We start from the raw sequence: 14044 nt of genomic DNA, 5'->3' as shown, positions 1-14044 counted from the left end.
GGCAATCAGCAACTTATAGTGAGACTGTGATATTGTGGCTTGCGGCGGACAAATCGGACACTAACTGACACTTTTTGGGAACCAGTGACATTACTACACTGATCAGTGCTACAAATATACACTGTCACTGCATTAATTACACTGGGTGGGAAGGGGTTTTTAAAGGTTAAAGCGGTTGTAAACCCGCGATTATTTTTTTTTTTTTCACCTGAAAGGCAAAAGCCATAATGAGCTAGTATGCACCGCATATTAGCTCATTATGAAATACTTACTTCCGAACGAGATGAGATGAACTTACCTGTTCCACGCCGAGTGAGATGTCATCTTGACTCGGCGTGTCTTCCGGGTATCGCCGCTCCAGCGATGTGATTGGCATGCGCGCGGGAGACTTCAATTCGGCAAGGTCCGGCGGCTGCCGATCCTTTAGCCGAGGATCCCCGCTGCGCATGCGCCGCTGCAATCAGCGGCGCATTGCGAGGGGAATATCTCCTAAACCGTACAGGTTTAGGAGATATTCTTTATACCTACAGGTAAGCCTTATTATAGGCTTACCTGTAGGTAAAAGTCATAAAGTGGGGTTTACAACCATTTTAACTGTGTGCCAGTGTTTGTGCACTGTGTGGAAGAGGGTCTAAGTAGGGGAAAGCATGGATCCTGTGTTTCTGCTTTGCTGCTTTGATCGGATCCCACTCTGCACAATCACGGCGGGAGCGAGCCGCTGGCCGTGCGCATTCAAGCCTGCAACGTGGAAGTGCAGGATCACATATACATATACGTGATCCTGAGCACAGCAGCCACCCTGTAGCAGTAAAGCTACAATAGGGTGGTCGTAAATTGGTTAAAGTTGGTTATACTCTAGTAGCATTTCAGCTGAAATTTTTCATTTTAGGAATATTTTCAACCACAGTGAGGGGAATATATTACATATGATAAACCAATGATATAAATGTGTATATATATATATATCTATATCTATATCTATATATATATATACATATATATATATATATGTATATATATATATATATATATATATATATATATATATATATATATATGTGTGTGTATTTCTGCAAATGTAATGAAATATGATTTATATCTATGCATTTTTCCATTTATATAGTAAGACCTGATTCTCATCTATGTCCCTTCTTGTGTGTCCTGAAGAAGCGTATCAGCGAAACACGCTGACGCACAGGGGCTCACCCACTTAACATCATGTAACAAATTCAATGCACTCGTCGGCCATATTTTGTATATACATGTATATGTTTTTAGTGGCATTTTCTATGTGCAATTGTTATATTTTCTTTTGTTATAAATAAAATATGGATTTTATTCAAATAATGTGGTCCAATTTGCCTCTAAAGTATGGCCCCTTGGTTTTTCCAGTTTCTTAGCTCCACAGTGAGAGGAAAATTTGAAAGAACGGGATGGAAATTTTTCTCTGATTTTATTCTTTGTAATCCATCAGAAATACAGCAGTCAGGGCTGACAAGAAGTGCCTAGAAAGTCAAAGCTGAGCTGTCATGTCAAACAGGAAGCTAAGAGAACATTATATTTCTGGCACATCAACAGTTATTTTTCTGTACTTTCAGTGTATTTCAAGGGATAAAACACGTGAAATGTGCATGCATTGCAGAAATGTACAAAATAATATACTTGTCCACACTTATGTGTTAAAGAGAACCTGTCTATGGCAGGACATAGTTAACAAAGATCCATACAGCGTAGGTGACTTACACGGAATCTGTCTTCCCAGGAGGACTGTAGAAGTTGTATCATCTCCAGAGGGGAGCCCAGCTCTGTGATAGTGGTGAGGGTGTCCACTATGTCATTGCTGTCCTGGTAGCAATACCCGTGTAGCTGAAAACAGAGAAATATGCAAGTTCGATCACAGGATTCTACTGAACAATACTGTACATATGAAAAATAAAGTATTTTCAAAGGTAAATTCTGTAGGAAAGAGCAGGGAAAAGTTAAAACTCTTGGATTGTTTTGCCTTTTGTATGCCATTGGAAAGATTTTGTTTCACTTCCTGTTCTACAGACCAGAGGCGGTCAATCCATAAGGGGTGCAGGGGCGCCACCCCCCTCCCCCTCCATGTGCCCAGCCCCAAATCTACAATTGATTCCAATTATTTTTTATTTTTTTAAGCACATGATTAGAGCCTGAGGCTCTATTTGGCTTCAAAAAAGGGTAGGCTTGGGGCACCCTAAGCCCTCCCAGCTGTGTGAAAATAGCCTATTAATATTCGCTATTGTCTTCCTGATTCTCCCAGACAATCAAGAAGCGTGTCCGGAGACACAATTGGCCAAAGACTCCCTGGCCAATCCAGTCTCAGGACACACTTCCTGTTCAGCCGATAGGAGAAGCAACGGCCCCAGCTCTTCCTCCCCCCTGCCTCCTAACATAAGGTACATCTCCCACGAGGGGGGGGGTGTGGAGTGGCGAAGATTGCCACCTTCCCGTTCGCCGTCCGTCTCCCGCTGTGCTTGCGGCGATTGCTGCCTTCCCACGTCTGATAGTTTGACGCCCCCCCACCCCCCAAAATATTTAGCACCAGCTGCCACTGCTATCGACAGGCAGGAAGTGAGAGGAAATGTCTCCAAAGAAAGAAATAGTGAGGCTGAGGGCTTAATAGTACTTTCAATTAAAAATAAAATGTCTGTAACTTTTTAGATCAATATATATATACTCTCTATATATATGCAATGCTGTAAATTTTACACTATTTTTCTAATTGCAATTTTAAAACACTACAGCGGACAGTTTATGTAAGTTCAAAGTTCATTCACAGCCCAGGAAGCAGATTGCGTAAATGTCTTATCAGCAGAGCATCTCTCTATAAAACACTAAACAGCAACATATAATGAAGGCAAACATACAGGAAGATAAATATCCTGTAAGACAGTAGAAGTATATAATGATTGTCCTGTGACAAATTTACACTACTTTGTTTTCTCTCTCATGATGTCCTGTTATGTCCTGATATTGTTAAAGCCTAGCTCTGGGCATATATAAAATTAATTACAATGTGACCCCCCCCCCCCCCCATTCCTCATCTAATGCAGAATATAATGCTTGTTGTATTAGGGGATGATCTAATACAGGGGTCCACAAACTTTTTAAACCAGTTTATTGTCCTTTCAGACTTTGGGGGGTATCAATCGGGAGTGGAAATTTTCCTGGCATCAGTGGGAGTAAACATTGCCGCATTTGGTATCAGTGGGAGGAATAGTGCCCCATTGTTGGTGTCATTGGGAGAAATAGTGCCCCATTGTTGGTGTCATTGGGAGAAATAGTGCCCCATTGTTGGTGTCATTGGGAGAAATAGTGCCTCATTGTTTGTGTCAGTGGGAGAAATGGTGCAACATTGTTGATGTCAGTTGGCAGAATAGTGTCTCGTAACAGTGGGAGGAATATTGCCTCAAGGGCCGGATAAAAGAAAGCAAAGGGCCGCAACTGATTTAATACATAGGAACACCTATATTAATGCATAGTCCCCCAGTCTTCCTCCCCATGTCATGCTCTCCATCTCATCCAATCAGAGAACACTGCAATTATTTAGAATATGCAAAGGGAAGCACAGTGGCTAGTGCAGTTACCAGAAGAAAAGTAGGGTGACCTCAACCCGCACCACATCCAAATTTCCTAGTAGATGTGCAATTTGCAGGAATCAGTCCTGCTAATAATAGACTTTACTGGCACCCACCTGAGACAGCTTTGTGTAAAGCTTTGTGTTTTTTCACCTTAATGCATCCTATGCATTAAGGTGAAAAAACACCTTGCACTCTCAGGCCCCCCAGCCCCCCGTTTTACTTACCTAAGCCACAAAACTCCTGGGCTCGTTCCCATGATGGTTTCCCCCTGCTTGAGGCGGCTCGTCATTGGAGACTGATAGCAGCTCAGCCATTGGCTTGCGCTGCTGTCAATCACATCAAATGACGCAGCATGCTGGGGGGCGGGGCCGAGTGATACAGTCGGCAGGTATAGCCACCAGCTGTATCACAGCAGCGCACCCGCAAGCTAACCCACTTGGGAGATTGGGAGAGAGCTTCTCATGAAGGGGGTTAGCGCTTGTGGGGAGGAGCCGAGACAGCCACCGAGGGACCCCAGTAGACCAGGATCGGGGCCACTCTGTGCAAAATGAACTGCACAGTGGAGGTAAGTATAAGAAGTTTGTTATTTTTTTTTTTTAACTGAAGCCATACAACCCCTTGAAGAAATCTTCATACAATTCCAAAGTGGTTCCATTCATGGGTCTGGAAACAGAGGTAGCACAGCACCTGAAATATCTGAGCCTTAAGAAAGACGGTGAGAGATTCGTCAAAATGTTGACACAATAACCATTTCAGTTGCTGTTCTCCCTCCAATTCAAGACCTGTGAGTACCTCTGAACCTCTTTGGATAAGATTATATTCATCAAGTCTATTTGTTTATGAACAGAGTTAAAGTTCAGGTTTGTTGGATGTTTAATACAGCTGCCATATTTCCAAAAAAATTAAAACTCTGGAAATATGTTGCTGTTATACGACACGGGGGGGGGGGGGGGAATAATGGTCTGATTGGTCATTAATATTGCCTTAGATCAGACGACAAGCCTACAAGGGACTGTCTGCACAATGTTAGATGGCAGCCTACAGCTCAAGTGCTGTCTGGTTGGCTCTCTCCAGTGTTTGCAGTGTCTGTCCATGTCTCCATTGTGCATGAGCTTCTTCAGACACTGTTGTGTTAATCTATATTCCAAAGGTTGCATTTTGTCAGTGACAGATAATACAAATTGGTTATCTGCTTTGATTTTCCAGGGAACAAGTTATTGTTCCACAAGTCTAGCAGCCCCCATAGCACGCCAGTTCAGCATTCCACATTACCGCAAATTAAAGTGACATAGCTGCCCTTTCCTGACAACGAAATGTAGAGGTCAGCTTCGACACAAAGAACGACAAGCCTTCCGAACAAAACACAAAATAGACTCCATTATTAAGTTGTCATCGATTTCTAAGTATATGTAAACTACAGAATCCCGCGCTGTGCTAATGCAGAGTTACAAAAAAAGGACTCTGTCAGCTTCATCTGTCTTATTGACTTAGTCATATGTGTCGGATAAATAAATGGAGTGGAGCTAACAGGGAAGGTTTGGTATTGGGGACTGGAGAAAAAAATCCACAAGCAAACCTTATTTAGTCAGAAAACGTTCCAGTATTTACAAGGAAGCTTGCGTGCAGAATTCTCTACCCATCCATCCGCCATGGAAAACATACAAGTGGTGGCAGCAGATTGTTAGGAGAACCTGACTTACAGTTTATATTATGTATCCTCAGAGCTAATTGCGGCGCCTAGATATAACTGAGGATGCTTTATACAACAATGCAAACTTAGATCAAATGAATTATAGCCTTTTTAATCCTATCATTTCAAAGCAAAGAGTGTTTGGATATGCATGAATTTACTAACTGGATAATGTAACTTGTCTTCGCCAAGTCCGTCAACATCTGAATTAAAGTGTATCTAAAGCTAACATTTATTTTTTAGTATTGGATAAAGTGGTGGGGGATTAGAACCCCTGTCTGGTTGTCTTTGCTCAAAGGGGAAAGAAGTAATAAGAGCACCAAACCGAATGGTTAAAGAATCTGCATGAGTTTTGAACAGTTCATATTGTAATGAGGTTGCTTCATTAATAATATTATTATTATTATACAGGATTTATTTGGCGCCAACAGCGTAAGGGTGGACAGTACAGTTACAATATAATTCAATACAGAAGGAATCAGAGGGCCCTGCTCGTTAGAGCTTACAATCTAAAAAGATGTCAGCTGATTAAGACTTATGCAGACTCTTTAAAGCCCAACTGTGGAAAACTTAGAAGTTCTCCCTTGCAGTGGGGCTGCCCAACACTGCATGTGCTAACCAATTGGTCTATGGGAGACTACAAGCACTTTAACTTACCTGATCCTCTGCTCCCTGGGTAGATGCCACTTCCCCACACTGCAACAGTGGGTTGTCCCTTTGCATCATCACATCCAATACAGGACTATGGATCACGTTAGGACCATAGGCTGCTGGAGCATAATGGAGAAGACACTGTATGTTACCAGTCTAGCAGCATGGAGGAGCAGAGGATTGGGTAAGTAGATCTTCTTTTCCATGTCCCCTAAAACTTAAATGAACAATCAACCCATGCAGTGTAGGCATAGCCCCACTGCAAGAGATACATTTTTAATTTCCCATTGACATGGTGTTTTTATTACTTCGTCCGCTTTTTCACTTTTACTCCAGATTCTCCAGCAAGAGACACCCAGATTCATGGGAGCAGCTAGTGAGCTCCACATATTCAGCTGCTCCACATATCCAGCATCTCATACATACAGTCCACATTTTGCTGTGTGTCTCCAACTAGAGAAGCACAAAAGAGATATTTGTCAACACACCATGGATCAACATAGTAGCATCTAAACGTATTGTTTATTGCATGATCATATCACAAGAACAGTGCAATGTTTCATGATGAAGGGGTCCTGCGTGACTCCAAAACGTTGCACTGTTCTTGTAATGTGATTATGCAATAAACAATACATTTGGATGCTACTTCATTGATCCATAGTGTGCTGGCAAATATCTATTTTGTGACTTTCCGAACCGGTTTCCAACTGGTTGCTGCTGCAGCACCCAAACTTTCGAGAGCTTATCCAGGAACATGTGCAATGGGAATATTGAGTATTCCAACTAGGGAGGTTCACCCTTAGTATCTTTCTGGAGATCAATATCACCAGGACTAAAAGTGATGAAAAAATCCAAAATTAGGAGTTGTCACCAGATCAGGAATAAAATGTAAAGCTTATCTAAACCCAAGATTTAAAGTGTAGTTAGTAATTGTAATTTTAACTGTAAACCAGACTATATAAATATATATATATATATATATATATATATATATATATATATATATATATATATATACTGTATATATATATATATATATATATATATATATATATATATATATATATATATGAAATAAAAAAATGCCATCTACAATCTGAGAGTAACTAGTAGGCTATGGGGCAGATCCACAAGCGAGTACGCCGGCGTATCTACTGATACGCCGGCGTACTTTCAAATTTCCCGCGTCGTATCTTTGTTTTGAATCCTCAAAACAAGATACGACGGCATCTGGGTTAGATCCGACAGGCGTACCTCTTCGTACGCCTTCGGAACTAAGATGCAAATTTTCGGCGTCCGCTGGGTGGCGTTCACGTAGTTTTTCGTGTCAAGTATGCAAATTAGCTATTTCCGACGATCCACAAACGTACGAGCGGCCGTCGCATTCTTTTACGTTGTCTCTAGTCGGCTTTTTCCGGCGTATAGTTAAAGCTGCTTTTTCGTGGCGTATAGTTAAACCTGCTATGTTAAGTATGGCCGTCGTTCCCGCGTTTAATTTGAATTTTTTTTTTGTTTGCGTAAGTCGTCTGTGAATCGCGGGATGACAATAATTTACGTCCAAGTCAAAACACTGACGTCCTTGCGACGTCATTTCGCGCAATGCACGGCGGGAAATTTAGGGACGGCGCGGGGACGCGCTTCATTTAAATGAAACACGCCCCCCTACTCGCCGATTTGAATTATGCGCCGTTACACCGCGAGAGATACACTATGCCGCCGTAACTTACGGCACAAATTCTTCCAGGATTCAAACCAAAAAAAGTAAGTTACGGCGGCGTAGCGTATCTCAGATACGCTGCGCCGGGGCAGATCTTTGTGAATCTTCCCCTATCTCTTTATCTTTTGTGCAATTTTATCAAGAAGAAAGCAGCATTATTGTGTTTGGTGTTTCTGGGCCTGCCTCATTTTTTGCAATGTGGTCTTGAATAGTTCAGCTCAAAGTGACAAGTTATGCAATACCAGAAAAAAGAAAATGGAATTGAGGAGGGAGAAGTATAGTCACATAATTTAAAGGACAAACAATTGGTTTGAAAATTTGTCTCAAGTAAAATAAAAGACTTATTCAAGGTGGAAAAGATCCTCAGAGTTGTGTATGTCTAGTATCTACAATACATCTTGTCGGCTTCTGTCTAGTATCTATAACAAGACTTTTGTGGTACAGGCTATTTTCTCCAGAGCTACATTTGCAATTTTTAGATCCACAGTTACATGAAAGGTTATGGACAAGATACAATGCACCAATTCAGTGACAATGCAGGTAACATTAGAGATTTTTTTCTGTCTTTTAAATAGAGAACTACTATCACCAAGAGAGGAAGTAACGGCAAATTCAAATTCAGTTGTCAACAGAATAGGAGGTGAGAGAAAATCTTCCAGATGGGCACATCTGTTCTGGTAACCACTACCTAAGAGTAGAGAAGAGATTTCTTCTCAGTTTATATTGTATCTCCAGAATATGAAGCAAAGGGAAATTTCCCCAACAGGGAATCATTTAATAAAGATTTTAACCATTGCCCACTAAAAAAAAAGAAATCGGCTATACACTTCACGCAATTGCACAAAGTCGCACTTAAAGATGTTGGAAAAAAAAAACTTTAAATTGTTTGTATCAGTTACAAATACATTGACATGAACACTCCCCTGAAGCACAAAAATAAAAACGTAGTCCTCATAGAAACCAAATGTATGAAGACATCAACTGTTAAAGTTGTTAAACCTTTTACGGCTCTTACCGTTCCTTCTCTATTTTCAAAAGTATTTACACAGAACACGGAAAGTATATAGAATGTAAAGAAAGTGTAATACCAACATGGAGCACATAAAAATTTACTGGACAGCTAATGGATTTCCATGTCTGCATGTTAACCAGCCAACGTCATAAAAGAACAAAAACATGTATGTCATAAAAATCTGTCCAAACATTTGAAAATCTGATAAAAAAAGAAGGAGAACACGGTTTCTAGAAGGCTTGGTATCAAAATCGTATGACTAAGGAGATGTGATTTTTACAACAGATGCAACAGGTTTGCATTGCTTTAAATAACTGGGTTGTGTATGTGTTAAAGCAGAACTCCAGACAAATGTTTTTCTAATTTTGGTAAGAGCGGGGGAAAGGTTCGAACCTCAAGTTCCAACCGCAAGTTTTGATTACCTTTCATGTCTTTGTTAGTGACATCCATCCTCATTGTTTATCAATCATCTGGGCCGAAAATGAGGGAATATTCAACATGTTATGGTTGTCACAGGAGGATCTATAGTAGGGGGAATATCTTCTAATGGGTAAAACGTGTTCAATTGACAATTCTCAAATGTAGGATTAACCCTTCCTGTTATGTCTTTGGTAAAGGAAAATTCCCCAAACAAGAACACTAAGAGCAATGAAGACCTGACAAGAGGAATCTTTGCACTGGAATTCACAAACATCAAAGGGAACTGCAGGAGTTTTAAACTTTTCTACTATAAATTGAAAACCTTTTTAGACCTACTCTCCTACAATTGGCTGTAAAATTTGGAACAGGTACATCTGAATAGTATCTGAATGGGCTACAAGCATCAATGATGGATGGGGGTCAGGTACAACTCTTCTAAAACAAAAATGGATTTACCCCATCCACACAAAGTGAGGTGGATGGAGGAATCCTCCCCACTGTGCTATTGTATTCTGAATGCGGGGTCTCCTCCAATGTAGGAAAATACTGATCAGTGCTGTAGCCAAAACTTTTTCCAACAAGCCCATTTAACAGAAAGCGATCATTAGATTGACTTCTCATGAATGGGAACAGCCACAGAACAGCCATAGATGGATTGAAATTCGGCCAGTCCCTGATGAACCGTCCGAATTTCGATCCATCTATGGCGAGCTTGAGTTTTAACAAATGATGAGCATTCCATTTTCAGTTAGGTCCAATACAGCTAGTATATCATATACCTGTACAATAGAGGGTACATACTGGGGTTGATTTACTAAAGGCAAATAAACTATTCACTTTGCAGGGGGAGTTGCACTTTGCAAGGGGATTTGTTAACTTTGCAAAGAATACCCAATCATGTGCAAAGAATAAAAAAAAAATCTATTTTGCTTGCACAAGATTGGGGTTAGCAGAGCTTCGCCTCATTCACTAAGCTGCAGAGAGAACAGACTATTTGCCTTTAGTAGATATGGGAGATAAAAAATGTGCATGGTGTCAATAGTTATTACAAACCAGCCAAGTAATTCCCCCTTACACACGATCCGAAAATCGTACGAAAAATGCTGCTTTCGAAGCGATCGTATGATAATCTGATTGTTAGTACAACGCTTTCAAGAGCCGATCATGACAGTTCATCCGATATTATTCTATCGGACATGCACAGAAATATTTTCATGGATGGTACGATTTTCTTTTATTCAGTACACCTGTCATTCGAAAATGCATTACAACACATGACATCACTTCCAAATTTTTATTCTGTCGTATGAGAATTTTCGGAAAAGTTTGTTTGAAGTCCAATAGTGTGTATGAGGCTTTAGGCTATAGTGATCAAGGTTCCACTAGAGTAGTATCAAAGCCTGGTGGTAGGTATATATCAACCCAGGGCTCCCATACCTGGGTATACCTTGTAAAATTCATGTACAACTCTTCAAAGAAGCAACTACAGCATATACAATTATGGCCAGATCCGTTAAAGTGGGCATACACTCAGAATGTACATGCGTTGTAAATATTTTGGGAGACATAAGTGAGGATAAGTAGGGGGTGTTAGAATTTTTATATACATACCTGGTTTTAGGAGGTCCAATGTTAATTCCATGCAATGTCACGATACCTAGAGCTACAAGGCAGCACATAGGGGTGGTGACATCAACTAAGTCTTCAACAAAGTAGATGTACACAATTTTACAGGTCATAGGATCTAATGCCAGATTTAGGTCAAGAGACCTGGAATCCACCTTCTAAACATCCATCCTAATTCCCCAATCCACATTTTAGGTTCAGGCCTGAGTCTGTTTGTGTGGCTTATTCTTTACCTGGTTATTCAGTTTAAAGTTTAATCTAGAATTGAAAGTTTACTCTTTCATCATGTTGTCTTTTTTTTGTTGTTCTAAAGACTAAATGAATCACTGATGCAGGCTTATCTTGCTGTCCATTTGTGTTATCTGTGAACATTTCTACTCTCTGTTGGTTCCATCCTTGTGTACAAGTTCCTCATGTCCTTTTCCTCTCTCATCCTCATTCCTGGCTCTTAACTCAATAGCCTGGACTTCTCTTTCCGGGACATTTGTGTCTGTCACTGCTTTTATCTGTAATCACAGACACCGTTCTCTCTTGTGCTGTGCAGGCCCTGACATCCAATGCCCTCCTCCCACCTCCAAATATTTTCCGGGGCTGCCGATTGCCAGAGATTCTCACCATGCCAGCTTCTTGCAAATGCCACGCTACGTACTAGGCTGTGTTTTTTCTATTTTTAGACTCTCTGTGTGACATGGAGATCTTGTTGATTGCGTTGATATAAAAAGAGGTGACTTTAATTCTCTGCTAAATAAATCCCAGGGCCACCTTTACCAATGTCATCTAAGATAAAAAAACATTGAGAAAATTTAACTACATGTCTATCATTTGCAGAACACCTCCTATTTTTTTAAGAACTGTTATTTAATAATTGTAATTTTAACTGTAAACCAGACTATATATATATATATATATAAAATCCCATCTACAATCTAAATCGCGAGTACTCCATAGACATGTGCATACTGAGATATTTAGTTTCGGAATTTTGTTTTCGTCCGGAAAATAAAATTATTTAGTTACTTCCGAAATTTGTTTTTATTTCTTTTGTTTTGTTAAAAAATGCATTAGTCCGAAAATCTAATCAAGGTCGAATCTGTCATTGAAGGCTTATGGTGTCTGTCGAATGTTCTAAGATTTGACGGAGCAGCTAAACTGTACGACGCTGCGATCGTACATTTCCGGTTGAATTCTCCGCCCACAAGCTATAGTAGAATTCTAATGTTGTATGACTAGTAATAATTATATTTATTATTACTAGTCAACCAACATTAGAATTCTTCTGTAGCCTATGGGCGGAGCATTTAACCATAAATGTCTGCTTGCGGCGATCGTATGTTTTTAGCTGCTTCGTTGAATCTTCATGTCTCTATAATGTTGAATCTTTTCTCTCCAATAATCTGGGAATAATAGAGTTAGGTTAGGCACATTCAACCGCTGGTTCGATAGACACAGATCGCTATTGTCACCATCATGTCAAATCTTCTATCTATATCAAACTGTTGTCACAAGGAAGCTAAAATAAAGCATTTTTTATGTCGGATCTTTCTGATTTCGAACTCACATTCGATACCATTTGTTAAAACAAACGTGAAAATCCCTGAAATTCGGAAGAAAACGCATTCGGACAAAAACAAACGCACATGTCTAGTAGGCCATGCCTTTATCTTTTGCGCAATTTTATCAAAAAGAAAGCAGCATTATTGTGTTTGGTTTTTGTTTCTGGGCCTGGCTTATATTTAGGGCATTGCACACAGAAGGTTTTTCACTTTCATGCATAGAATGCATGAAGGTAAAAAAAACTTCAGTCTTTAGAACCACTTTAAACATAAAGTTATGGGCCTTCAGCAAGAAATTAACCCTGTTTCTGGCAATGGCCTCATTCAGTAGAACAGTGCAAGATTTAAGGTGTTAAAGCGGAGGTCCCCCTAGAAAAAAAATATTAAAAGCCAGCAGATACAAATACTGCAGCTGCTGACTCTTAATAAATGGACACTTATGCCCTGTACACACGATCGGTCCATCCGATGAGAACGGTCTGATGGACCGTTTTCATCGGTTAACCGATGAAGCTGACTGATGGTCAGTCGTGCGTACACACCATCGGTTAAAAAAACGATCGTGTCAGAACGCGGTCACGTAAAACACAACGACGTGCTAAAAAAAAGGAATTTCAATGCTTCCAAGCATGCGTCGACTTGATTCTGAGCATGCGTGGATTTTTAACCGATGGTTGTGCCTACTAACGATTTTTTTCTATCGGTTAGGAATCCATCGGTTAAATTTAAAACAAGATTGCTTTTTTTTTAACCTATGGATAAATAACCGATGGGGCACACACACGATCGGTTTGGTTTTGACCAATCGTGTGTACGCGGCATTTCATGTGCAGGGTGCCTGCGATGTCGGCAGCCCGAAACCGTTCAATCACTCGGCTCTCGGCTGCCCCCGCCGCCATCCTCTGTGAGGGAATCAGGAAGTGAAGCGTTGTTGCTTAATTTCCTGATTCCCTACTGCGCATGCGCGAGTCACGCTGTGCGTCCTCACTGGTCCCCGCTCTAGCTGTGTGTTTCCCAGAAGACAGTGGGGGGGGGGGAGTGACATAGACCCCCACAAAATTCTGCGGGGTCTATGCCCGGAAGTGGGTGTAAATACCTATTATACCGGTATCTGCATCCCCCCTGAAAGGTGCCAAATGTGACACAGGAGGGGGGGGGGGGGGGGTTCTGAAAAGCGGAGGTTCCATTTTTGTGTGGACCTCCGCTTTAGATACAAAGCTAGGGCATTGCATTTTAAACTGCAATAGCAAGCAAAGCAAACAGAATCTAACTTGTGCTGGCCTAATTCCATCATAATAAATTCTGATAGGTTGCTATAGGTTTTGGTATCTGAAAAATTAAAACTTGCTTCTTGCAAAGTATAATAAATAAGCAGGAATTATCCCACTTGTGTGTATGCCCTGACTCTTGAATAACTAATAAATTATTCATGGCGTGAATCTTTGGCCAGGCAAACCACATTTCTGTGTATGTGTTTCAGATGTGATCATAGCTGTTTATCTGGATTTTTTTTTTGTTCTTTTTCAAAAATGTGCGTTTACCTTAAACGTCCACTTGAAGGTTGAAGCTAAAAGAACGGGTTAAGGTTTGTCTCACTAACAAAAGCAGATCTGAATGTGGGAATGCTTAGTTTTATAAGCATGTCATAACATTTGATGGACAATTACTTCAAAACACAAACACATCATTTTGCAAGGAAATTCATTGGGCTGGCTTGTATGCAGGTCAGAGATAAGGTACAGAGCGCATAACGAGATAAGTACGGGGTGGAAG

General features: G+C 40.5%; 1 protein-coding gene across 1 annotated transcript in view; it reads right to left on the bottom strand.

The window, feature by feature from the left end:
- Positions 1-14044, bottom strand: part of PKDCC (protein kinase domain containing, cytoplasmic) — a 73425-nt gene that overhangs the window by 31668 nt on the left and 27713 nt on the right. Inside the window, exon 2 of the mRNA XM_040351512.1 lies at positions 1744-1866. Coding sequence (XP_040207446.1) covers positions 1744-1866 — 123 coding nt within the window. The remainder of the gene's footprint in view (positions 1-1743; positions 1867-14044) is intronic.

The sequence above is a fragment of the Rana temporaria genome, chromosome 4 (assembly GCF_905171775.1).
Source record: "Rana temporaria chromosome 4, aRanTem1.1, whole genome shotgun sequence".
In the NCBI taxonomy this organism is placed as follows: Eukaryota; Metazoa; Chordata; class Amphibia; order Anura; family Ranidae; genus Rana; species Rana temporaria.
This window is presented reverse-complemented; position numbering and strand designations above follow the sequence as displayed.